Source organism: Onychomys torridus, chromosome 14 (assembly GCF_903995425.1).
Source record: "Onychomys torridus chromosome 14, mOncTor1.1, whole genome shotgun sequence".
NCBI lineage: Eukaryota > Metazoa > Chordata > Mammalia > Rodentia > Cricetidae > Onychomys > Onychomys torridus.
The window spans coordinates 83899875-83926422 of record NC_050456.1 but is presented as its reverse complement, the minus strand read 5'-3'; the positions used below and the strand labels follow the sequence as shown (position 1 = coordinate 83926422).

At 38.7% G+C, this 26548-nt stretch overlaps 1 protein-coding gene across 1 annotated transcript in view; it reads left to right on the top strand.

Moving 5' to 3' along the window:
* Positions 1-26548, top strand: part of Abcb5 (ATP binding cassette subfamily B member 5) — a 125727-nt gene that overhangs the window by 58297 nt on the left and 40882 nt on the right. The window contains exons 17-23 of the mRNA XM_036205663.1: positions 259-402; positions 1652-1756; positions 1884-1961; positions 6399-6482; positions 18483-18686; positions 22004-22104; positions 22862-23002. Coding sequence (XP_036061556.1) covers positions 259-402; positions 1652-1756; positions 1884-1961; positions 6399-6482; positions 18483-18686; positions 22004-22104; positions 22862-23002 — 857 coding nt within the window. The remainder of the gene's footprint in view (positions 1-258; positions 403-1651; positions 1757-1883; positions 1962-6398; positions 6483-18482; positions 18687-22003; positions 22105-22861; positions 23003-26548) is intronic.

The following is a 26548-nucleotide window of genomic DNA, read 5'->3' as shown; positions in this document are numbered from 1 at the left end:
CAATTTGTACTTTCTTAATGATAGCAACTGAGTGGAATTTCAAAGCTGACATTGTACAGATCATCACTTTGATGTAAGTATATTTGAGGCTTATTATCAGTAATAACATGGTAAATTTTTCTAAGAAAATACAATTGTGCACTGCCATCTGTTGTATTTGCTAGGTTCCAGTGTGCTTTGGTTTGTCCTGCCTCACTTCCCTGGGTTCCATAATGTCCTCAGACTGATTTGTTCTTAACCAACTTGTTTTATTTATAGAAAAGTCTTCCTGAAGTTTCTCTATTAAAAATATTTAAATTAAACAAGTCTGAATGGCCTTTTGTGGTTCTGGGAACACTGGCTTCTGTCCTAAATGGATCTATTCACCCAACATTTTCTATCATCTTTGCAAAATTAGTCACTGTAAGTAAAACTCACTTGTTTATGCTTTTTACAATTTAAGCATAGTCAGAGAACACAGAGTTGTAGCATATTGATCCACAAAGGGGAATCCAGAACTTTCTGTGGTAGGAAAGGGTCTGTGGTAGGAAAGGCAGCTTCCATGCCTGGAAGATGAGCCATTGCTGTCTTGTAATGTTCAGCTGGGTCCTGCTGGCTGGGTGAGCTGTAGAGAAATTGCTTTGTTTTCTAATTCTGACTGCAGTATTGTATCAGCATTCCTAAGCACTGGCGCAATGTAAGAGATGGATACAGCTTCTCTCTTCCCAACCTGTCCAAACAATGACAAATTTTTATTACCAGCCAGCTCATGGATAGGAAATACGAGTTTGGGATTTTGCCAAAGCCCCAGAAGAGTGGACTGGTTCAGGAAATCACTAGACCCACACTGTCTTCAGCAGCCCTATACACATTCCATGCCAACGTGTGTGTGTGTGTGTGTGTGTGTGTGTGTGTGTGTGTGTGTGTGTGTGGTACTTAACTTTGTGAACAACTTCTAGGGGTACATACAGGTATCTCACTTTAGATGAAAATTAAGAAATGTGAGTTATTAAAAGTTATTAGAAACAATAATTCAAACTGCTGATCTCATTGAAACAACTATATGGTCAGAAAGCTGTCTCTGCAGTGAAGTGCTTACCACACAAATCTGACAACCTGAATTTGATTCTAGAACCCTCATTAAAAGCCAAATGTAGTGCACATCTGTAATACAGCACTTTATGGCAAGATCTGGGCAGAGACAGGAGCTGGTAGATGGCTAGCCTAGTATAATATAGTATATAGTACAGTATAGTAACAGAGGAGGTGCCCTGCCTCAGCAAGGTGGAGGGCAAGAAGGTGCTACCAAAGTTAACCTCTGACCTATACACAAATGCCCAAATTCACACAAATATACACAAAGCAGGGAGGGGGAGGGAAAAAGTCAAATAATAATAAAAAAGAAAAAATACTATGATAATAGAAGACTTGTTTGTCTAATACATTTACAGAGCAAATGTAGGGAAATTAAAAGTAAATTGATCTTATCCTGAATATTTAAAGTAAATAGAGAATAATAATAGTAATTTTTGGCCCAGAAATGCATAGTTTTTTCCTTATGCTGCAATCCCTGTAGGAAATTCTGATGTATGTGGACATTTTAAATGAGGTCATTTTGTTTTCTGTTTACACTTTTCTCCAAGCTTCTGATAGAAACTCTGTTCCTTTGCAGATGTTTGAAGATAAAAATAAAACTACATTAAAACATGATGCAGAACTCTACTCCATGATATTAGTTATCTTGGGCATTGTTGCTCTTGTTACTTACCTGATGCAGGTAAACTTTTAATTGACTAACCAGCCCTGGGCAGGATTACATGTTTACATTGTCTTCTCTGTTTCAGTTGAAATATAACTGAATGATACAAAGAAAGTTAATAAATGTAGAACTTTTTATTTTCTAGGGGCTGTTTTATGGCAGAGCCGAGGAAAATTTAGCCATGAGATTAAGACACTTGGCATTCAAAGCCATGCTGTACCAGGTCAGTGCATTTAGTGGAATTTTTCTTCTTTTAATTGAGATTTGTTGTCAAACATTCTAACTTTTAGTTCTTTCTCATTTCTTGAAATAGCCTTTGTATCAGATCATTGAAAAGCATATTTTTTTTGTTGTTCTAGGCAGCAAAAAAATCTGCCTTCAGAATTCTTATAAGCATATTCTTCTAGTAAAAGCATATCCAGGGGCTGAAGAAATGGCTCATCAGTTAAGAATGCACTCTGCTCTTGCAGTAGAGCAGAGTTCAGTTCCAAGAATCCATGTCAGCTAGCTTACAGCTACCTATAATTCTGACTCCAGGGAATGTGATCATTTCTGGTTTCTGGGAGAACTGCACTCACATGCACATACCCATGTACACACACACACACACACACACACACACACACACACACACACACACAATTAAAGTAAAAAAAAAAAAAAATCCCCAAAGCAAAGCACATCCAAATTATGAGGTTTGAAAATAAAACAAAGACTTCAGGTCTACTAGTATTTATTTCGTTTAGCTTCTCTTTAATGCACTACATTGTGTCAGGGGATGAGAAAGAAAGACCACACATTAAAACTGAAAAGGAACTTGGGGACCCAGGACAGCTTTGCAGGAGTCACTAGTTTCCTAAGATCTCATCCATGGGCCAGTGAAGGTTTTTCTCTCCACACTCTAAAGTCCCATAGTCTCTCAGCTGTTGTGGAGAGTCTTCACCTCAGATAGCATCTGTGTGCCTGGAAGGTCAGACTGCTGCCAATGACCAGTCACTCTTGGAAATGGCTAAAGTAGGTGGATCAAGTCCTAATCTCCCTTGTGAGTGAAGTCTGGCAGCTGAGGAGGATGGGATGTCCTGAGAGCTGGTAGTCATTGAAGCCATGATTCACCTTCTGTCAGCAGAGCTGGTGGGAAAGCTTCCTGCCTAGCAATTGCTTTTCAGAAGTGGAGTTAATGTCATTCCAGGGGAAGTGTCAAAGGCAGTTTTTACGTCTTCTTCGCAGTCTGGGGCTGCCATGCGTGCGATGGAATTCCATGGTCCTTGGACTGCAGCACTCAATCCAGCAGTGAGTGCCATCACACTCTCTATGCAGAAAGGTCCTTGCTCAGAGCCTTCTCTTCCTTTGAAACAGCCTCCAATCTAAAACAATTTTAAAAAGTAGATCTAACTCCTCTGCATGTAACTCTTAGAAAATTTACATGTCTTTACGTATTAGCACCTTATATCCCCACCTCGGATCTTAATTAAGGTGAGACTGTAATTAACTAAAACTACATTTCACGCCTACTGACTTACCGTTTTTATCTTCATGAATTCATTTTCCCCAGTTCAAGTGTATTTATGTTCATAGAATTGTTTTTTAACTGTTTCCTGAATATCTTGATATTTCACATAAACAAATGTAGATTTTTATATTTTTCTCTGTGTTATTTTGGACTTTCCCTCTGTTCACAGAATATTTTTAAAGATCTATTTTATTTTTAATTATTAGTATGCATGCATGTCTGTATGGGTATGTGCACATGAATGTAGGTGGTGAAGGAGGTCAGAAGCTGTTGAACTGCCTGCCTTACATGCTGGAGCCTAACTTGGATCCTCTGGAAGAGCAGCAACTGTCCTTGACCACTGGGCCATCTCTTCAGATCCTGTTCACAAAATGTTTTAAGAGGAAGAACCTCAAGATCATGAGCTGCTTTCACCTGAAGAACAGTTGTCAAATACTCTGGTGGTCCAGTGGTTAATGCAACATGGATGCTTCTCTAGCTTTAACTGTGTGAAGACCATCAGCACAATACCACTCTTAAACACAGACTTGCTATTCTACAAGCCATCGATTCTGTCCTTCTAAAACATGTCAAGATGAACAAGAAAGCCAAGGCTACTTAACCAACTTTATTCAGTTCCCCTATAATTTCAACTCAGTCCCTTTCATCGTATTTTTTGTTTTTCACAATTGACTTTCAGCATTCTTCTTGCTTCTTATATTTGCCTTTTTTGATGGAGGAGCTGGTGTAGCACAGTGTTTTCAGCCTTTTCTTTGTAAGTGCTTCACAGCATTGGAGTCTGTGGCAAGGGAGACTGCTAATATGGGATTTTACCTAACTTTTATTGCCTGGGTTTCTGTCCTAAGATAAAACTTTGAAGCCTTCGAAAGCGTGCTGAGGCTTGCAGTTCCTTTTTACGACCATTTTGGAATCTCACTGAAATAGACATGTTTATAGAATCGGGTGTGGCTTTCTGTAGGTATACAATCTATCTTTTATGTGATTACTTAAGAGCCTTTCAGTTAAAAAATTATTCTGATTGTTCCTAACTTCCATGATAGAAAATATTGTTCATTGTATTTTTTTTTAGTGGCCAATATTGATCTACAGAGCTGTAGGGTTTGAGTTTTTTTGTTTTTTTGTTGTTGTTGCTTTGTTTTCTGTTTTTTGTTTTTGTCCATTTCCCCTGTAAATTGGATTGTTTAGGGATTCTAGGTAAAAATGAATCTTTCAGCTGATAGCAGCCACTTAGAAATCTCAAGAGGCCTGAAACTTCTTCCGAAAGGTTGTAAGGTACCAAATACCAAAGCTCAAGAAACAAGAAATAAAACTCAGCCAGAATGCTTCAGTCAAATGAGAGGCAGAACAAAATAATTTCTTAAGAACTGTTGCTTCTTTGCTGAAGCTCAAATCCTGGCCCTGGCACTTGCCAGCTGTCTGCCCTTGGCCTAGCCCCTCCATCCCTCAGTATATCCATTTCCCCAGTTTACAAAATGTGGATTGCCATAGTACCTCATGGTGCAGCTGAAATAACTACAGGAAAAAATACATACCACACTCTCCTTGGAGTGTGATTGTATTTTTATTTCTAGTAAAATTATTGGTAGGGAAAATGTTTATCAAAAATCCCAATAGCCTCTATTTGTACTTATATTACCCCGGGGAGAACAGAAAGCAAACAAGTTTTCACTTAATGGCAACTAAATTCCAGAAAACCTGCTAAATATTTTGGCATAGATCACATACACAGGAAGACAATTACTGACTTGTAGAAAGGCAGTTTGGGCATACTGCTGATTGGACAGGTAGCTAAGACTATTCATTGTGTGGTATAAAAAGTTACTACAGAATCTGGAACATAATATTCAATATTAATTTTCTGTGTTCTTTATATCACACCTAAAATTTCTTCATGTGTTCCATGTCATGTTGAAATCTAGAAACAACCAGAAAGTAGATGAAATCTCTAAATTTAAGACAAATGATACAGACTACTTGATACCGTACTTGACTGCCAGCTCCAATGCTGTACCTGTACTGCAGCTATCACTCATGAGTATTCAACCTACTGCTGGCGTGCTCTACTCACAGGCAGGGGTCACAGCCACAGGTCTCCAAAGACCCTAAGACCCTCTGGGAAAGCTTCCCATGGGAGTGACTCACAGAACTGTGGGCAGTTACACCCACCCTGCTCTTGACACATTCCTCCACACATCATTCTTCTAACATACTGAATGATTCACACTGCTTCTGTTTTATTTTGGTTTCCTTGACAGCACTGTGTAACCTGGGCCTCAGAGCCCTGGCTGGGTTGCATCAAGCCAACAATATTGCTTTTTTTTTTTTAAGAAGCATATTTGTCAGTTTCTCCACTGTTTTTTAATTCGTAAGTGTCGTCTGAGTGAGTAGGAGGAAACACTTAATAAAAGGAAATCATCTCCTCAGGCTGAGAAGTGCTCAGAAGGGCTATCTCTATTAGCTGCTGAAATGAAATCAGTTCTTACCTTGTGCTTTTATTGCTCATGTTTTCACCTGTCTTCTTTAGACTTCATGCGCTAGGCAGCAGATTTTCAGCCTTCCAACTCTTATCTCACAGTACTTAAGACTTACCAAACTTAGGGAGTCATAAAAAGTGTTGAGTAAAATCTTGCCTCCTTCCTAAAGGAGAAGGAAATAGTTTTGTTTTTGTTTTTGTCACTGATCTATTTAGGTAAAAATATTTGAAAATGTTTCTAAGTTGTACTGGACATACTTTACTATGCAAATAGAATGTTCTAGATATACAGCTCACTGCTAATGGGTATGTAATATGCACTGAGCTCTAGACTCAATCCCCAATACCAAAAACCTAAATAAATAGTCTATTTCTCACAAAGTACTTGTGAAGTAAAACTGCAACTCTCTCTATTGTGGCAAATAGCCTATTTTAACAATAATCATTCTGCAACTGTAATTCTACATTCTACATATTGTAATATGGTAATGAGCCCACGATTCAGTCTTACATTCTTCAGTCTATACAAAACATAAAGCTTTATGAAATAAGATGCAGAAGTCAGCTGATCCATAGTGCAAGTGATAAGGCAGCTAAGTTCTTTCAAAATTAATAGGAAGATCACAGATCCAAGAAGAATGTTCTTCTAACTATGTGTCAATTCTCCTTCTCTCTAGGATATTGCCTGGTATGACGATAAAGAAAATAGCCCAGGAGCCTTGACCACCACATTAGCCATGGATGTAGCACAGATTCAGGGGGTATGTGTATTGTGATTTTTAAATTTTTTTATTATGTTTATGTATTCTGTGGGTGAGTGAGCATGAGTCACAGCCCACACGTGGAGGGCAGAGAACAGCTTTCTGAAGTTAGTTCTGTCCACCCACCATGTGGGGCCTGGGGATCAAACTCAGGTCATCTAGTTTGGCAGAAGGTGTCTTTTCCCTCTGAGCCTTCTTGCCAGTCCTGTGGTCTTATTTATGGGCCCAGCATGCTTCTGCTGCACAACTCTGCTTGCATGTGGTCTTATTTATTAAACAGCATGTGTGGTGTGCATATGTACCTATACATGTGTGTCTGTGCCTATCTGGATGTTATGCTGAGGTGACCTAGCAATACGGAGACCAAGGAGTATTATGTCCAACAGGGAATTCTTAAGGAAAGACTGAAGGATATCTTTGAGATCAGGTTATTTTCAGCCTAAAAGGAAGATGTTTTAGCCCATGTATTAGGATAAATCTAAAACTAAAGAAGATTCTAAGAATTAGAAACAAGAGTTCAGAAGGAAATAACAGGATAAGAAAAGTAAAAAGAGGAAAGAAAATACACCCAGCACAGGTTGTTCCATTGCTCTGTTTTGAGACAATGCATCATTAAGCAGCCCAGGCTGGCCTTGAACCCATGAAGCTCCATCCTGCTCAGCCTCCAAAAGCTAGAATTAAAGGCATCCACTTTACCCAGCTCCAGAAATGTCAATGAAACAAAAAGTTTAATTTTCATTTCCCCAGAAACTAAGACCTTACTTAAAGAGATATCTAGTGATTCAGATTCAGGGATGTGTTCTGTGGGGGTTGTTAAGCAGATCATGTTAGACAGTGTGTATAACATCACAGGTAAATAAAACATTGTTCATCATATTCAGGTCACTGGCACAGTAGCAACACACTTAACATATGCTCAAGGAAGTGTGGGAGTGGGGTTGTTGCAAGAGAAAAAGAACAACTTCCTAGTCAAATGTGGTAGTCTATGTCTATAATTTCAGTGCTTGGGAAACTGGGACAGGAGGATTGCTCCAAGCTCCAGGCTAGCTTGTTTCTCATAGTGAATTCAAGGCCAACCTGGGCTACATGGTGAGATGAGATAGACAGATGATAGACAGATAGATAGATAGACAGACAGACAGATAGATAGATAGCTGGGTAGGTGGATATATAGAGAGAGAGATACAGATAGGACAAATGCCATTTTTTCAAATTATTTTAATAAAACTAACCTTTATAAGACAATTAAAATTTTAATCTAATTGAGAAAATGAATACAAAGCAAATTGTCTCAGTCTTAATTTAAGTGAGATTGTTTTTGTTAGTGTGGGTGTGTACATGCACATGCATGCCCATACACTTATGGCCAGAGGAGGATGTCAGGTATCCTGATCTATCACTTTCTTCCTCATTCCCTTGAGACAAGGCCTCTGGCTGAAGCTGAAACTCAGTTGGTGCCAGAACACCCCAGTTATCTCCTGTCTCCTGCTCCAAGGGTGCTGTGACCACAGGCACATATGGCCATCCCCAAGTTGTGAAGTTGCTAAGGACCAGAACTTAGACCTTCAAATCCATTGAGTCATCATCCCAGTCTTAATCTCTGTTAGAATATGAACTCTAACAAAGTTAAGGAGAATCTCTAAGATTTCATTAGATAAGATTTCAATTCTAAAATAGGGCTGAAGACCCTTATCTTACTAGCATACATGGGGTAAAAATGTGTAAAACACATTAAGCACAGTATTCATCTAACAGACAGTAGGTTGGTGTGAACAGCCACTGCATTTGAAGTGCCAGTTACAACCCTAGGCAGAAAAATGTCAGTCCTGGTAAGTCCATGCAAAACCCACCCCACAAAGGAGCTATTTTTTCCTGTACTGTGCTAATGTGCTATTTTTTTCTTACTGCCTATCTTTCAAATATTTTGAATGAAACCTTTGCTTGGGAAAAAAAAAAAGAATATTGCTCATGGGCCTAGAGAGCTCAGCAGATAAAGGCAGTTGCTACACAAATGTGGTGACCTGAATTCTAGCCCCAGAACCAGCATGAAGGTAGAAGCAGACATCTGACTCTACAGAGTCGTCTTTTACACACACACAATTAAAAAAACAGATCATTGCCCAGCTTGACCCTTTATAAACATCTGATTGGTGCTGGTGATCATTCATTTGAAACTTCCTGATTACAACTGAAAATACTGCTCTTACAACAACTTCTGAATGAGCCAAAACATTCTACTTCAATTAAAAGTAATTGTGGGGCTAGAGAGATGGCTCAGAGGTTAAGAGCACTGCCTGCTCTTCCAGAGGTCCTGAGTTCAATTCCCAGCAACCTCATGATGGCTCACAACCATCTGTAATGACATCTGATGCCCTCTTCTGGCACACAGGCAAACATGCAGACAGAACACTGTATACATAATAAAATAAATGTTAAGAAAAAAATAAAATAAATTTAAGTAGAAGTAATTGTGATGGAGCTGGAAAGACAGCTCATTGCTCTTGTAGGTGATCTGTGTTTGGTTTCCAGCACCCACACAGCAGCTCACAACCATCTGTAACTCCAATCCCAGAGGACCCAATGCCCTCTTCTGGCCTCCAATGGCACCAAGTATGCCCATGGTACACAGACATTACATGTAGGCAAAACACCCAGACACATAAAATAAAAATAAATAAATATTTTTGGATTTTTTGTTTTGTTTTGTTTTTTGTTTGTTTGTTTGTTTGTTTGTTTGTTTGTTTTTGAGACAGGGTTTCTCTGTGTAGCTTTGCACCTTTCCTGGATCTTGCTTTGTAGACCAGGCTGGCCTCAAACACACAAAGATTCCCCTACCTCTGCCTCCCAAGTGCTGGGATTAAAGGTGTGCACCACCACCGCCAGGCTTAATAAATCTTTTTCAAATAATGATAGCTATAGAATAAGTGGTCAGGTCCTAGACACTGTGAACTTGATGAGTTTCAAAGGTAAAATGACATCTAGGTGTGAGACTGAGTCTGCCTCTCTACTAATTTGAGTTCACATAAATGTTTGCTTGGCTGCATAATGGTGAGTTCATACCCAATGTAATGGATACTTTTCATATCAAAGAATGACTTGCCTGTCTCATTTGCCCACTAATTCCTTTCTCAAGAAGAGATACTAGAGATGAGTCCAGAAATAATTTGGTCTCATATTTCTATCATATGAATGTAGATAAATCATATTTCAGTTCCTGTATTATGGAATTTCAGTTATAGTTTGCCATGTATATTAGGATGAATGTTTATAAGATAGTATGTCTTAGTTAGAAACTTTTAACTAGTGACTCAAAATATATAATCCTATAGACATTATATTATATGTATATATGCAGTCAGCTTTTTTGAATTTGTCCAACAAATTCTTTTCTGCTGACAAATATTCTCCCTGTCACTTTTAGATGCTTTGAGAACAATGATCAAAACACATTGGTGAAATGCAGTCATATGACAACATCTTTCTTAAAGAAGTGAATAGCACAGCCTCTTTAACTAGTATTGTTTTAGCCCAAGGTAATGGCTTATTGCCCGCATGTCTGTCAACAGACTCCTATATAATAAGCAGTTTTAATAAGAATATAAATCCATTTTAGATTTTTTTGGAAACTAGATTCCACAAAAATTACAAGGTATTGTTATTTCTATGCATTCTAGTAACTCATCAACCAGAGGTCTTACCTCATTTTTGCACACACACAAAATGTTATTGACACTGTGGTGTACACTTATGCTACCATCAGACCCAATACTAAAGCCAAGAGCTCTGCTCCTCAGAGCTATAATTATGTTGCCTCAAGAAATCATAAACATTTACTTCATTTATTAATTCCAGGGACAATGAGCTGATCGGTTTGTGCTAGCATATTAACTTGGACAATGCTGACCTCATTTCTTGATTTCACTCTGACATGGCATGTACATAAAACAACTTGATAGTCTTTTTGAGTCAAGCAACATTAGTAGTTATTGAAATGACTTTATTTAGCACACTATAAGCTGACATATAATTACAATCCTGTCCTGAGGTTTTAGGCTGAGTTTATTAAGAATGATTATCAAGTGTATAGCAAAATCTGACATCCAAAACTATGGTAAATTCAATGACAAAGTTAATGATTTTTCACAAAAAGCACACTGATGAATTATAATACAGAGTAAATATAGTGTGCATTCTTAATTTTGGCAAGCTTTTGTCTATTTGTCCAACTAATCCTTATTTCTTCTAAATATTCTAACTACCACCACTCAAGTTATGTTGACATAGTTCTCTCCCAGATTTTTTAAAATATTCTCATGTATAGTTGTTCTACATATGAATTATTAACATTACCTAACTTTTCAGTCACTTTAAGCTCCATGTGTCAAAAACAGAAACAAACTGGGTATTAGCATTAACATAAGGAAACCCACTGTAAGCCAGGAAACCCACTACAGAAAAAAAGAATCTTTATATATAAATCTCTATATATGTAATCTTTATATTTACATATATTTATATTAATATAGAAATACTATCAGAGGGAGAGAGAGAAGAGAAAGTGTCTTGCTATGTAGCCTAAACTGGCCTTAAATTATGTAGCCCAAGATGTCCTTGAACTCAAGATCCTCCTGCCTCAGCTTCCCAAGGTAGCAAGTGTGTGCCATCTGATTGGCTACCAAAATAATCTAATTATCAAAAATTTACTATCTATGTTGCTCCTTTGATATCTTCAACTCTGAGCAATAGTTACTAACCAACAATAGTGTTATAACCAAGTTTGCATTCTGGACACATCTCTTCCACTGCTGCAAGCAAATATAATTAAGTTAACTATTCTCTGTGCACAATTTCTTTGTCTGGCTGGTAAATAAGCCACTTAGAAAATTAGTTTAAGTCTAATTTTCATATTTTATGAAGAAATTCTGATATTCCATTTAAAATTTCCTATTTTTTTTCGAATGTTGTTTTCCTACAAAGTGGGAGTGTTGTGATGAGTGTTCACTCTGATAATACTTAAATATTTTTTTAATTTTTTTAGTACATAGTGTCACAACACTCAAGCAAAAAGCTATGTGATTGAATTAGAACACACAGTGATTCATGATGTTATGGCTGTAAAGTATGGCATTAAAGGGCCAGGGTCTGGTAGACACCACTTCATTCTCTTTCTGTGAACTTGCTGTTTTCAGAGTCTATGTGTAAGTGTGACAGCATTTAACCCTTTGTTACTTCTGGAGTGATTTCAGTTGATTAACTTCTGTCCTTATTATGAGTCTCACTTTGCTACATACTTTAGCACACCTAGTTTTTTTGTTGTTGTTGTTTGTTTGTTTTTTATTAGATAATACACATTAGGAATTTGGCAATTTAGATGCCAGGTATTTCATCTTTTTATATATAAGTTTTATTCTTCAATAAGTTAATATCACCTCGGAAGGGTTTGTTCTATTCAAGTGTTTATGTTATGATTTGTTCAACATGACTGAAGTCTACTTCCAACGCAAGACCACTCTGTGTACTCTACCCAAAGCCCTGTGAATCACAAATCTCTCTAGTTAGGCACTCTCGATATACTCCCAGTCCTCATGTGCATGCATTTTTCCACTGAATACTCAAAAAGTACCTTCTGTCAGTGTCCTGGTGTCTTGATTTAGTCTTCTTTCCTCCCTGGGGTCTTCTATGCTCTGCTTCGCATTCCTCCACTGCCCTGAACACTTAAGGGAGTAGCGGAGGCAATGACTATGTTTGTCTGCCATCTCTGCCACTGGCTGCCTTATGACAAATGCCTTGACAACCAACCTGCCACATACTTTCTTTTTGTTTCTGATAGAAGAATCTATTACTCCATCTTGGCCAGAAGCAGTACTCCCTCCATGTAGAATGTTACTATAATTGCATCCTAAGAGCCCTTTCATTTGCCCAGGCTAGCCACTCTTCTGTACATAGCTTTCTTACCAGTTATACTCCCTGTAGCTGTTTTTTAATAACTTATTTATTTTTATCTTACGTGCATTGGTATTTTGCCTGTATGTATGTCTGTGTAAGGGTATCAGATTCCCTGGAACTGGAGTTACAAACAATTGTAAGCTGCTATGTGGGTGCTGGGAATTGAACCCAGGTCCTCCGGAAGAGCAGCATGTGCTTTTAACTGCTGAGTCATCTCTCCACCACACCACCACCATCACTTTTTGATAGTTTACTGAAAGCTGTATAATTTGTGAGAGATGCAATTTTACAAAGCCCATCAAGTTTGTGAGAGAATCTATCTTCTAGCAGTTCAGATTTCTGGTCTGAAATTAAGATCCTTGACCAATTTGAAGTTGAGTTTTGTTCAGGGTAAAAAATAAAGATATACTTTCATTCTTTTACATGTGGGCATTCATTTTCCAGGCACTATTTGCTGAAGAGTGTGTCTGTCTTAGTTAGGGTTACTGATGCTATGATGAAACATCATGACTAAAAGCAACTTATGGAAGACAGGTATGGTTTGGCTTACACTTCAACATCCACATCATAGTTCATCACTGACCAAGTCAGGACAGGTACTCAAACAAGACAGGAACCTGGAGGCAAGAGCTGATGCAGAGGCCATGGAGGAATGCTGCTTAATGACTTGCTACCTGTGGCTTGCTCAGCCTGCCTTCTTATAGAACCCAGGACCACCAGCTCAAGAATGTCATCACCCACAATGGGCCCACCTCCATCAATCTCTAGTTAAGAAAATGCCCTACAGGCTTGCCTACAGCCCAATCTGATGGAAGCATTTTTCTCACCTGAGGCTTCCTCCTCTCAGATACCTCTAGCTCCTGTCAAGTTGACATGAAAACCAGCCAGAACAGTGTCTTCCCTTCAATATGCATTTTTTGGCAGTTTGTCAAAAATGAGGTGGCTGGTGGGTTGTTGTAGCACATGCCTTTAACCTCATCCCTTGGAGACAGAAGCAGGAGGATCCCTATGAGTTCAAAGCTGCTGATGTATACAGAGTTCCAGACCAGCCAGGACCACACAGTGAGAATCTGTTCCCTCATTATTTTCCTTCATAGCACTAAAGAAAGTTAACATTTTAGTGCATTGCCTAAGTATCAAACTCCCCACCAAAGGAAGATTCATAAGACCTGTTGCCCTTTGTTTGGGCCTTTTGAGGGGAAAGGGAGTTGAGATAGAGTCTTACTACATAATATTGACTGGCCTTGAACTCAGTATGTAGTTTGAATTCACTGAATTCACCAGTTCAATCTGAGCTCAAATTTATAGAGACCCACCTGCTTCTGCCCCCTGAGTGCTAGGACTAAAGGCTTCTGCTACCACACCCATCTTAGGCATGTAGTGTTTATATAACAACTATAAAGACAATTCTACTTATTTAAAGATTATTTGGGGAATGTTTTCTTACCTTGTACTATGATGTTTCCACCTTCTTTTCTGTCTTGATATTGCCACTTATACCTTTACTTAATGAGTAAAGTATAAAAGTATAGTATATTTGTTAAGTATAAAAAAGAAAATGATAAATATCATATTCAAAGCACACACATCAGTGAAAGAGAGCCTCTAATTTTTCCATTCAACACTTCTGGATTATAATAGCTGAATGTTGGTTTTCTGTCTCTGTGGGAGAAGAAGCAGGGTAGATGTTAGAGCCTAGATATGATGAGCCAGGCATGCAGACATTGTGTCAAAATAGTGGGGGAGAAGCTAGAGCAAGGTGAAGATGGTGCCATGCATTAAAAGGTAGTCATTGTGATAGTACATGGAGAGATAAGCCTATTAAGGGAAATTGTAAGTCAAACATGGTACATGCTTACTTATAATTACATGCCAGTAATCTCAGCACTTGGGGGACAAAGACAGGAGAATTTCCACAAGTTCCAAGCCAGCCAGAATCACAGTGTGAAACCTCATGTAAAAACACAGATAGGATCTGGACAGATGGCTCAGAGGTTAAGAGCACTGGTTACTCTTCTAGGGGTCCTGATTTCAATTCTCAACAACCACATGATGGCTCACAACCATCTGTAATGAGATCTGGTGTCCTCTTCTGGCATGCATGAATACTTGTAGGCAGAATGCTGTATACATAATAAATAAATCTCTTTGAAAAAACTAACTCACTCTTATGTTTCATTTTCTTGCTGTTGTTCAAAGTACCCATTACCCTGCTACTTTTTCAAGCACCAGCTTTCTCTTCACAAGTTTATAAGTTAGGGAACTGGAAAGATGACTCAGCACCTGTCATTCAAGCACAACCAGAACCTGAATGTGATTCTCACAGCCCACATAAAGGTGGAAGGAAAGAAACAACTCACAAAGCTGTCCCTCTAACCTCTCCATGTGGGCAGCACACACACAATATAATAATAATAATAATAATAATAATAATAATAATAATAATAGACTAGTTATTTAAAAGAAAACCAAGTATGTTAAGGTTGAGATAGAGTACACACACACACACACACACACACACACACACACACACACACGCATATAGGAACATATTTAAGGAGACAAAAGAAACCCTGTTACTTTAACTTTCAATACACTTCATTTGAATCAGAATGTGAAATCCCACACAGCTAAAAGAGCTCTTAGAGTGACCTTTAAACAGGTCATATTGTGGAGGTGATGTATAACTTTAGTCCCAGCACTCAGCAGGCAGAGGCAGGTGGATCTCTGAGAGTTTGAGGCCAGCCTGGTCAGTGAGCTCCAGGACCACCAGGACTGTGTAGAGAGACCCTGTCTCAAAAAAAACAAAAAACAAAAAATAAACAAAACAAACAAAGCAGGTCATTGTAGTTGGAGAGCCTTTCTCCAGGTCCCACTAAGCCCCAGTAGTGCGATAGCCCATTTTTAAAATAAACACACAGACATTTATATTATTTAAACTGCTTGGCCATTAGCTCAGGCCTATCATTGTCTAGCTCTTACTCTTATATTTAGCCCATTTCTATTAATCTATACTTTGTCACGTGGCTCATGACTTACAAGTACCTTACATCTTTCTTGTCATGGCAGCAGCTGGCAGTGTCTCTGCCCCAGCCTTCCACCTCCCAGAATTCTCTTCTCTCTTATCCTGCCTATACTTCCTGCCTGGCCACTGGCCAAACAGCATTTTATTTATACAGATCAGTATCCACAGCATTTCCCCTTCTCTTTTTTTTAAAAAGGAAGGTTTTAACTTTTACATAGTAAAATTACATATAACAAAACAATTATCAAGCAAGAATTACAGTTACAATATTAAAGAAGATATCCTATCTTATATTCGTGAGTCTAAGGTTTTTAAATCTAACTTATCTTTTATCATACTTGAGGAAATTATAACTATCTAGTCTTCAACCACATCAAAGACCTCAGAAGAATATAATATTACCTGATGTAGATATAACCGTCTTGTTAAATAAGAAACACAGAGCCAGATGCAGAGTTAAAAACCAAGAGGTCAGAGCAATAGCTGAGAGCCTTACCCTTCACTGCTTCTGCTGTCTTTCCTCTCCACCAGAGAGCTACTTCTGTGTGTCCTGTCTTTTTTATAGACTTTCTGTTCTGTTTTCTCATTGGTTGTAAACCCAGCCACATGACCTCCTCATCACTGCCTGTCTGTACAGACCTCTAGGTCTTAAAGGCGAGTGTCTGCCATGCTGGCTGTGTCCTTGAACACACAGAGATCTACCTAGCTCTGCCTCCCAAGTGCTGGGATTAAAGGCATGCACCACCACCACCCAGCTTCTGCTCTGGCTTGCTCTGACCTCAAGGCAACTTTATTAACATACAAATAAAATCACATTTCAATACAAATAAAGTATCACTATAACCTGAGAACTGGGAGAAGGATGCAAGTAACTTTCAGGAGTCTTGCAGGGTAGACAGAGACAGCTGGCAGCCTGGACAGTGACCTAATTAATGTTCCTTGTAAAGTTGGGGCATTTGTCCTCAGCCCACAGGGCTAGAGTCTATTGGCCACTTTTCTTAGTGTCTTGTAGAATGTCTGGCAGTTTCCTCTGTGAAGCAGGAACCTGAAGGACCATTTTGCCAAGCAAAGGTCAGTGGTCACCTTTCTATGGGTCCTGCATGTCCAGTCAATCAAGCAGTCCAGGCAAGAATAGTTTCTTGTCTAAATGGCTATTTTTGCCAAGGTGAAGATAAACTCCATATGAAGCATTTTCGATGCCCATCCTCCTCTCTGAAATAAATTGGTGCTGCCAGGAGCAGACATGTCTCACTGTCCAGAAAGTCTAAATTTTAAAAATATTTTAAATGCATATTCTGTAGGTCTTTGAAGTATTTGAAGATTACCTATCTATCTGAAATATCTCTGTTTATACCTAGAAGACTTACCTAACATGGCTATGAGTATGATTATCATAGATATTATTAGTCTATTTTTAATTATCCATTACAATTTTAAATGAGCTGTGCAAACATAATACCTTAAACAAGAGTAGAAATATACACACAGTATAACAAAATTAACTTTAAGTTTGTATCAATAGACTAAAGTCTATACCAATGTAAAACATTTTAAACAAATTGTTGCTCTTTAAGAGTAAGTTCATTAATCTACCCTTTCATCCTATTATATCTTCTTTAGAAAGAGATTGCATTTATAATCAACCTGATTTAAATAAAAATATTGTTTTTTCTCTGTTCCACACCAGAGGGCTCTTCTGACTTGGGACACAAGAATCTCTTAACCTTTTCTTTTAGCAGCATGTCTGGGTTTAGAGAAGGAGTGAGCCAATTCCATCTCCAAAGCCAGCTTGATAATTTTGGGAATGTGGGCGTAGTTTCTCTTACTACTTTCTGCTGGAGGGGGGCGCTGTATCTTATGGGGACATAAAGAAAATTTTAGGATTATGGAGTAGTCTGTGAGGGTACACCTTTGAGCCAGTTGCCTTGAAACCATTTTGGATGTTGGATCATCTGGGCCATGGTGTCACTGGAGACCTTACAGGTGGTCTTGGCTGTTCAAACCTGATGTATCTTAATCTGGAACAAATCCACAGCCTCTGGCTTTTTGTGGAAATAAAAGCAGAGCCTCTTTTCCAAAGCAACATATCCTTATATCCAAATTTTGAAGTCAAGGTACCTTTAAAATTTACGTATTTGTTTAACTCAACAGCTTTTACAATCAAATCTTTTTCTACAGTTAAAAATCCCAAAGATGACACAAACCAGATTTTCTGTGTAATATCCATCTTTGTAAGACTGAAACACTGCTGTGGCTGCTGGCTCCGACCACCTCAGCTTCCCAACATGGTGGTAGTACAGTTTACTGCCAGCTCTGGGTCTGGAGCCATGTGTACCATCAACTATCAGAAGCAGTTCTATCAAAGCAGCTCATAGCCCAGAAACCTTTTTTTTTTTTTTTTAAACTAGCAAAGGCCAAATCCACCATGCAGCAGAGTAAAGTGCCACTTGTAGACTCCTCATTCTGCCACACTGCAGGTCAGACACATATGCCAGGAACCCATAGTAGCTCAAACCAGCAGGCTGCAGCTAACTTGAGAGAGACAACTAGAAAGCTGTTTTTATCTCCATTTTAGAATCTTTTTTTTTTTTCAGGTTTTAGGTGGAAACTATTGTCCCACGTTGGGCGCCATTTGTAGTTGGAGAGCCTTTCTCCAGGTCCCACTAAGCCCCAGTAGTGCGATAGCCCATTTTTAAAATAAACACACAGACATTTATATTATTTAAACTGCTTGGCCATTTGCTCAGGCCTATCATTGCCTAGCTCTTACTCTTATAGGTCATATTTAATTTCAAATAAGCCAAAGCTTCTACAATCTTTCTACAGTATTAGAATAGATGCCATGTCTTAATACTGAACATAAAGTGGAAAAATGAAAGGAGTGCTTAGCCAGGTTTTCACAAATATGTGCCCTCCTTAATCTTTAAGAACAAGTCCAAGTGGAAATTTAAAAGCACCTTATTTTACAGGAATGTTTAAGAAGAATTCTTTTGAATTTCACTCCCCACCCCAAATATGTCTGATTCCAGGCAGCAACTTCAAGGCTTGGTATCATAACACAAGATGTGACCAACATGGTGCTGTCTGTTCTCATCTCCTTCATATATGGATGGGAGATGACACTCTTGATTCTCAGCTTTGCGCCTGTACTTGCAGTGACAGGAATGATTGAAACTGCAGCAGTGGCTGGATTTGCCAACAAGGATAAGCAAGAACTTAAGCGTGCTGGAAAGGTAAAGTACAGGCTCTTATTTCCATCATTAGTCACATCTTTATGACTTCATCTCTCAGGAATCTGTAGAGTGCTGTGTACATACTGAAATGCATGTGGGCCAGCACTGGACAAGGTGTATTATAGCAATGTGGTCTGTGACTCAGAACAAAGCTGAGGCAGCTCCTACACATGTGACACAAGTATGTTATGTATACATTTGCCACATTTCATTTGCTCCTCTGTAAAGCGAGAATGATAATAAGAGTGTCTGTTTACAGATCTGTTTATTACACAAAATAGCATCATTATACAAAACAATCAGAAGGCAGCCAGAAGATAGCAAGCACATATAACAATGTCATCCATTATTACTGTTACTGTCAAGGAGAATTTTCTAAAATGCCATGATTCCCTGTCCTCTATCTACTGAATAATTAATATTTCTCAAATGATAATTCTGAATATTTTATTTTTCAAAAGGTACAGGAAATTGAACAGCTACTAAATACAAGACAATGAAATCAATAAGACTACTACCTCTTTTTGTATAATAAAAATAAACAATTCATGCAATTATATAGAAAATTCTTTGGCACATTTAAGCTTCCCAGGATCAACCACAGTCATAAAAGTGATCACTATGTTTGAGGTTTAGGAAACACTGCCATAGAGTAACCATCTGTGTTGAAAGAGGGTCATTTGGCGGAAGGACTGACCTCATACAGGCATCCTCCTTATATAGTGATATAATGTCAAGTATCCATCCATCTTCTACTCACCTGTTATTCTGGTAGCTAGCAATGCGTTACTATCTCAGGCTTCCTACTCTTGCATTGTGTTTTAATGCTTTGGTAGGGGAATAGGGAGGTATTCTGGGGTTTGTTTTGTTTGGGTAGCCTTGCATACTACATTCCTTTTTATCATGGCAGCCTTTCAGAAGCTGCAGCTGTTCCAGGGGTTTTTCTCTCTTCATATTGCTTCAAAGCTTTTTGCCAACTGATGTCCCTCCTCTGAATATGAAAATAACTTTGTCATCTATAGTCCACATTGTAGCAGCTGGATTAGAGCTAGCAGAGTATAAAACTATTGGTGAAATTATTAAGGCCACTCCATGTAGTTAAAAGGGAGGTTTATTTTGTGGGATAATTTACAAATGAAGGGATAGGTTGCAGGGTCTGGGAAAGGTATGGCGCAGTCTGGCAGTGTTCTCTGGAGAACTCTGCTTGGTCTACCTCCAGCATCCAGGGTCCTGGAACCAAGAGAAGCCTCTCCTCTTAATCCTGGGTCTTCAGGGTCCTCCCTCAGCCCTGCCTTGTGGGCATGACCATTATCGAAGCCTCAATGGGGGTTGGAACTTCCAGGCCAAGGCTGGAATGGCTACCCAGTACATATAACACCACAAATAAATCTTAAGTGCAGACAGTTACTTAGTGATCTAGTTTGCCTGACCCTTGGACCTTTCCACATTTTTTACACTTTTGATAAGGAACCTTGGAATGCCCGCTTGTACTGGATAAACTGAACTACTTAGCAAATATTTGCCTCAGAGACAGTGAAGAGTTGTTTAGCCCTCCCAGTATTCTTTTAAAATGGTGATAATTTAAACATGTTCCTGATTATTGGCATTAATCAGATTCTTATCTCATTTTTTGTGTCATGAGCTTTTGTTATAAATCTGCCATTTGATGTTTTATTTTTGTGTCATGAGATTAAGCTGTGATTGTACAATTAGTAACTGCCATTTAACAAGGCAATCTGAGTCTGTCCCTATTGCTTTCAGCAAGTCAACTTACCAGAGACCAACTTAGACTATAGACCAGGCCATCAAGATGGTTCAGCAGGTAAAGGCACTTGCTGCCAAGCCTGATGATCTGAGTTTAATCCTGGAATCCTATATGGTGAAAGGAAAAAACAGACTATCACCCAAAGTTGTCATCTGCCCTCTGAATGGATGCCCTCCGCATCCCCTCCCATACACAAATGTATACACACAATCAATTAATCAATCAATGTAAATTTAAATTTTTAATAATAAAATATGCTAGTCTTCCTTTTAGCTGCTTATGTAAACTGGAAGAAATCATCAAATGTTTTTTGTTTTTTGTTTTTTTCCTGATGAAAATGGCTTCATTAGTTTTTCTTAAGACTACAGTATCTCCTGAGGCTTCAGAGGTAGCTCAGTGATGAAGAGCTCTGGCTACTCTTCCAGTTGACCTGAGTTCAGTTCCCAGCACCCGTATGGTGACTTACAACCAAGCACAACTCCAGTTCCAGGAGATTCAGTGTCTTCTTCTGACCTCTGTAGGCACTAGGCATGCATATGGTACACAGACATGCATGCAGGAGAGACATTCCTACCTTTTTTAAAGGACTAGAATTTTCTAAATTTCTATAGTTATGTTCCTCTCTACATTGTGAAAAATAATCACAATGAGTTTCTTATTATTGCTCATTTCTTTTTTGCTCTATAACAAGACTTCAGCAGTCTTAATCATTTTCCTTGTAAACAACATGTGTGAAAAGTGAAGGGTTCTTTGAGATTAATAAAATTATGAATTTAATGAGAATTTGAAACAACTGAACATGAAAATCAAGAGCAGAATCCTAGTATTTTAATACTATTTAGTCAACTCTTGCAATCCAAAATATATTTTAAAAAATGTGAGGTGTCCACCTGGGTCCCCTGTATGGCAGTCTGAAACAAAATGTAGATAACACAAAATGCATCTTTCAAGACAACCCACTTTCAGATTCAAATATTATTCTAAGCCAGAAGCCTTCCCAATTCTGGACCCATGTAATTGCATTCTTGTTGAAAACTATGTAAGCATGAGGAAGCATTAGTTATATTTGAATTGCCTGTCTTTTTAAGTTCCTAGACTTCAAAACAGGAAATGGTTTTATCTTATAAAGAATTTTACAGCCACTTTGTATGATGCCTTGTCAGAATATTTCTGAGTCCTGTTTGGCTATGATTTGCAATTCTGTGATAGAATAATTATTTATTTGATTTGTCTGATATCTTTTATAAAGAATTGTTTCATAATTTATAAGATGCCCATTTGCATGTGAACATGCTTGCCAAATGTTTGATTTCTTTGCTGGGGAAACAATTAAATTAAATTCAGTAAAGACTTAAGGACCTTAAACTGGATGTATTAAATCTTTTCAAAAGAAATTTCCATAAAGTAATTTTTATCTTATTGGGGTTGGGGGTAACAGTAATTGCCAGGAAAAACTTATTGATTTGAAATACTGTGTCCCGAGATGGGAATTCACTACCAGGGAGTTTAACATCACTAATATTATTTCTATATTTTGTTGTCCCACCTTAAGATAACAACAGAAGCTGTGGAGAACATACGTACCATAGTATCATTAACAAGAGAGAAAGTCTTTGAGCAAATGTATGAGGAGATGCTTCAGACCCAACACAGGTGACTGTAACTCAAGCCCACTCTGCTGGCTTTCATCCTGGAAATACAGCACCCCTGTGGCTTGCTTGCTAAGCTATTTCCATGCTACTCTTTCCTAAGAACAGTGCATCCTAATTTCTCATGCAACTTTACCAAGAGAAAATAAAGAGCATCAGGGGCTAGCACAACAAGGAAGTGTAGGTCCCAAACATGACCATTGGCACAGTGTCAACTTATTTCTGAGCATGGAGGAGATGATATGTAGAAGAAAGAAATTAGGATGGCTCACCCATCTCTAGTAAGAGAGCTGACACGTGAAACAAACATGTACACGATGCTTATTTGACAGGCTCTCCTTATCACACTGCCTTTGGTTCTCTGTGTCACTCTATCAGAGAGATAATTTTCTACTCCTTTGCACCAATGTTTGTGGTCTACACCACCCATTAATTGTCAGTGTGTGTTCTACTAATGTAAGACCGTGATGGCAACTAGAGAATTCTTCCAAGTACTACTGAGCCACCTCTCTTTAACTCTTACATTAGTTATTCTTTCATGCAACCTGTCCACTCATTTGAAACAGTAACTCTGTTACAGTAAATCACCTACAGCTACAGAGAAAATCACCTATCTTTTCTGTGATAACTTTATAATCCTTAGAAAAATTTATATTCACAGAATTATGGTGTTTCAAAGTCCTCTGCATTCATCACTCTGAGTTTATTATATGGTACTTCTATCACCTATGTACTGTAACTTTTGTATTTGTGTATTTCAGAAATGCCTTGAAGAGAGCACACATCACTGGAAGCTGTTACTCGGTCAGTCATGCTTTTGTGTATTTTGCCCATGCAGCAGGGTTTCGATTTGGAGCCTATTTGATTCAAGCTGGACGGATGACACCAGAAGGCATGTTCATGTAAGTTGTGCAAAAACTTTAAACTCTGTAAGTGTGTTATGTAGTTTGTGGAGGATTCCCATCTAGTTCCTCTGTAGAAGAGGCTTTCTAAAAACATTTAAGTGTATGTATAATGTGTGTGTTGTTTTGTTTTTAATTGACAAGTAACCTTTGTGTATAGGGCAAACTGTGATGTTTTGACAAGTGTTTCCATGGTGTAATGATTAAATCAAGGTTGCTTTTTTGTTGTTGTTGTTGTTGTTGTTGTTGTTGTTGTTGTTAGTGCTCTGTAGCTAGAAGAAGCACAGTATAACTAAACTTGGTACAGTACGTCTGGACTACAAAATGTGTACACACTGGCAAATGCAAATGATCTGTGATAAATTGCTCTCAGCTTTAGTTCACTTCAACATGGGATACAGGAGGAAAGTTGGTTTCTTGATGTCCTCTTCCTAGGGAACTCGGAGATTTCATGGAGTTCCCTGTGTGGAGATGGCTTTCATCAGTATGAGCACAAGTCAGCACTTGTATACACACACATCTCATCAGGAATTGACCTTTGCAATGTAGCAGCTTCCTCCCAAAGTGGCCTGCTGTAGCTTGTACTCTCAGACCCTCTTTATACCAAGAGGACTTTCTTCGATCGATTGGATCATCTAATTACTGCAATTGGAAAAACTTTGAGTGTTTTTTTTTTCCAGCTGCCTGTGCCTAAAATGCCTAAAAAGACATGTTGCTATTTATATCACAATTCTCATTGTTAGACATTTATAGCTATAGAAAATCTATACTTTTTTTTTTAACAACCTCCCTGTGCCCTACACATTAAGTCAGGGCTCATTCCCTAATGATAATGGCTTTGTTCTAAGCCAGGGGCTATTCAGAACCACAAGGGCTACTCTGTGGGTATTGGCTCCCAAAGCTCTTGACATTCCCTGGAATTCTTTCATTGCTGGGATATATTTGTAGTTTGAGGATATGTACACCTAAAATAAATGTTCAAAACTCGTTTGAAGCCATGTCATTTCAGATGATTTTTATTTTCTACTCACACAAAAATATCTTTGTTTATAAATGTCCTAGGACATTTCTTTGCTAAGCACTGATAAGAAACAATCTGCAAGTCACCAAATCAGCATTCCTAAATCTTACCGGCTAACAGTAAACACAGGTTCACAAGGAAGAGCACTTCACAGTTGTCCTAAAGGCAGATTTCCTGACAACCAAATATCTGTATTTAATACTGTACCAGAGTGGAGTGGAGGATTTGGTGGAGGGTGGCACACTATCACCGTGGCACATGCCTTCAATCCCAGCACTCAGGAGTCAGAGGCAGGCAGATCCCTGTGAGTTTGAGGCCAGCCTTGTCTACAAAGTGAATTCTTGTCTTGATTAAAAAAAGAAAAAGCAACAGGAAAGTACAAGGTCTCTGTTCTGTTTTCCTCCCTCTAACGTGATGTGCAGTGCAGTCTATGTGCATCTAAAAAACACAATTAAGGTGTGTTGCCTTGGGCTTCATTCTGATTACATAGTTTCTCAGATTAACGAGAAACAAAACCCCAAATCATGTGGATTAATTTATGCAATTCAAAGGCCTCTTAAACTAGCCCTTTGCCTGGGTTTTGATGTCATGTAGCCACTCCCAGGATAAGAAGCTCATTGTCTTCCAAAAGTTTGATTGTCAAGCAAATACTGGAAACTTAGAACATCCTATCCTCTTTGCAGTCTGAACATCCAGCCCCTTGTAAATGCCCAGGGCACTGTGCTGTCATGTATCTATCTGGTCTTAATTATTAGGAGAAAGCAAGCTTATTAAACACAGTTAGTAAAGTAGGATGTCCGTGAGTTTCAGCTCTCACAGCAGGCATTTCATTTTCTCCCCGTTTCTTGTCACTACTCTTTCTTTGTTTTTTGTTTTGTTTTGTGTTTTTGTTTCTTTCACTTTTTTAAATTAAAATACAATTACATCATTCCCACCATCCTTCTCCTTTCTCCCTTTCAAAATCTTGGCCTCTTTTGTATCCTTGGCTGGCTGGAACTTGCCATCTGGACCAGATTGGCTTTGAAGTGAGAGACATCTGCCTGCCTCGGCCTCTGGAATGTTGGGATCAAAGGTATGTGCTGGCATACCTGGCTTTCTTTGCTTTTTTGATCACCTAAAAAAAAGGAAAGAATCTTTCTTCCCCTTGACAGTAAGTCCCCTTCTACCTAAGTCGGCATCTCTGATCTCTGCAAACTATCCCTAGGTCAAGCCTTGTTTCTCTCCACACCACTAAAAAGACTAATTATCAAGGTCATTGCTGACCTCCATGTCAGCCACCAGCCCTCAATTCTCCCACCAACTCCATTCTGACCTTTCAGTAGCATTGCCAGCTTCTTCCAGAAATTTTCTTCTCTGGTTCCTCTAGGCTTTTCTTGGTCATTGTCCCCAGTTTCTCAATTTCCTTTGTGGCTCCTGGGTTTCTATGTGTGGAAGGGCTGTAGCGCTCTCAGACCTTTCATGTCTGTACCATCACGAGTAAGCTCAGCTTCCTTAGTTTGAGTTCACAAAACATACCCAGGATCATCAGCACAAGACTAGCGAGTAATGGAGCAGGAAGTGTATGAAGTTCAGCTGGTGAGAGCACTCGCTTAGCGTGCACAAAGTCCTGGCCAGCACCACAGAAAACCAGGCACATACCTGTGGTACCAGCACAGAGAAGGCAGAAGCAGAAGGATAAGAAGTTCAAGACCATTCTTGACTATGAGTTTGAGGACACACAGGGAAACACACACACACACACACACACACACACACACACACACACACACTTCCAGAATAGTGTCATGATGGTGTTTCCCAGGGCCAGAAGGGAAGAAATAGCTGTCTAGCTATAGGCAGAGTAGCATAACACATAGTATAGGCTTGTTGGCTGAGAACTAATGAGAACTGTCTTAATTAAAGCTCCATTTTTTTTTATACAGGCCAGTGTACCCTCTACTACCATGAGTGTGTCCCTTTGGATGTGACTTCACAGTCTAGAGAGACAGAGGATTTCTTTCTAATCACCCAGCTCCTTCCTTTAAAAACCTCCTCCTTCTAGAATCCTCTTGGGATTTTAAATTAAATCCTCTTGAGGGTTAAAAGTATTTGTGCTAGTCTCTTAGGTGGCTTCCCAACTCAGCAATCTCAGAGCTGGTTTAAAAAGCTTAGAGCTTACCTTATAGTCTGATTTACAAATTATTTGATATGATACCAGAAATATGGATTTTAATTAAACATCCCAGATTATTTCAACACCCAGAATCACACACTTTAAAGAACTATCAACATCAGTCTATATTCTTTTTTTTTTTTTTTTTTGGTTTCTCAAGACAGGATTTCTCTGTGTAGCTTTGCGCCTTTCCTGAACTCACTTTGTAGACCAGGCTGGCCTTGAACTCACAGAAATCTGCCTGGCTCTGCCTCCTGGGTGCTGGGATTAAAGGCATGTGCCACTACCACCCGGCCAGTCTATATTCTAATTTGCTCTCCATTCCAGAATAAATTTCTTATTTATTTACCTAGTCTACTACCAGAAACTTTCC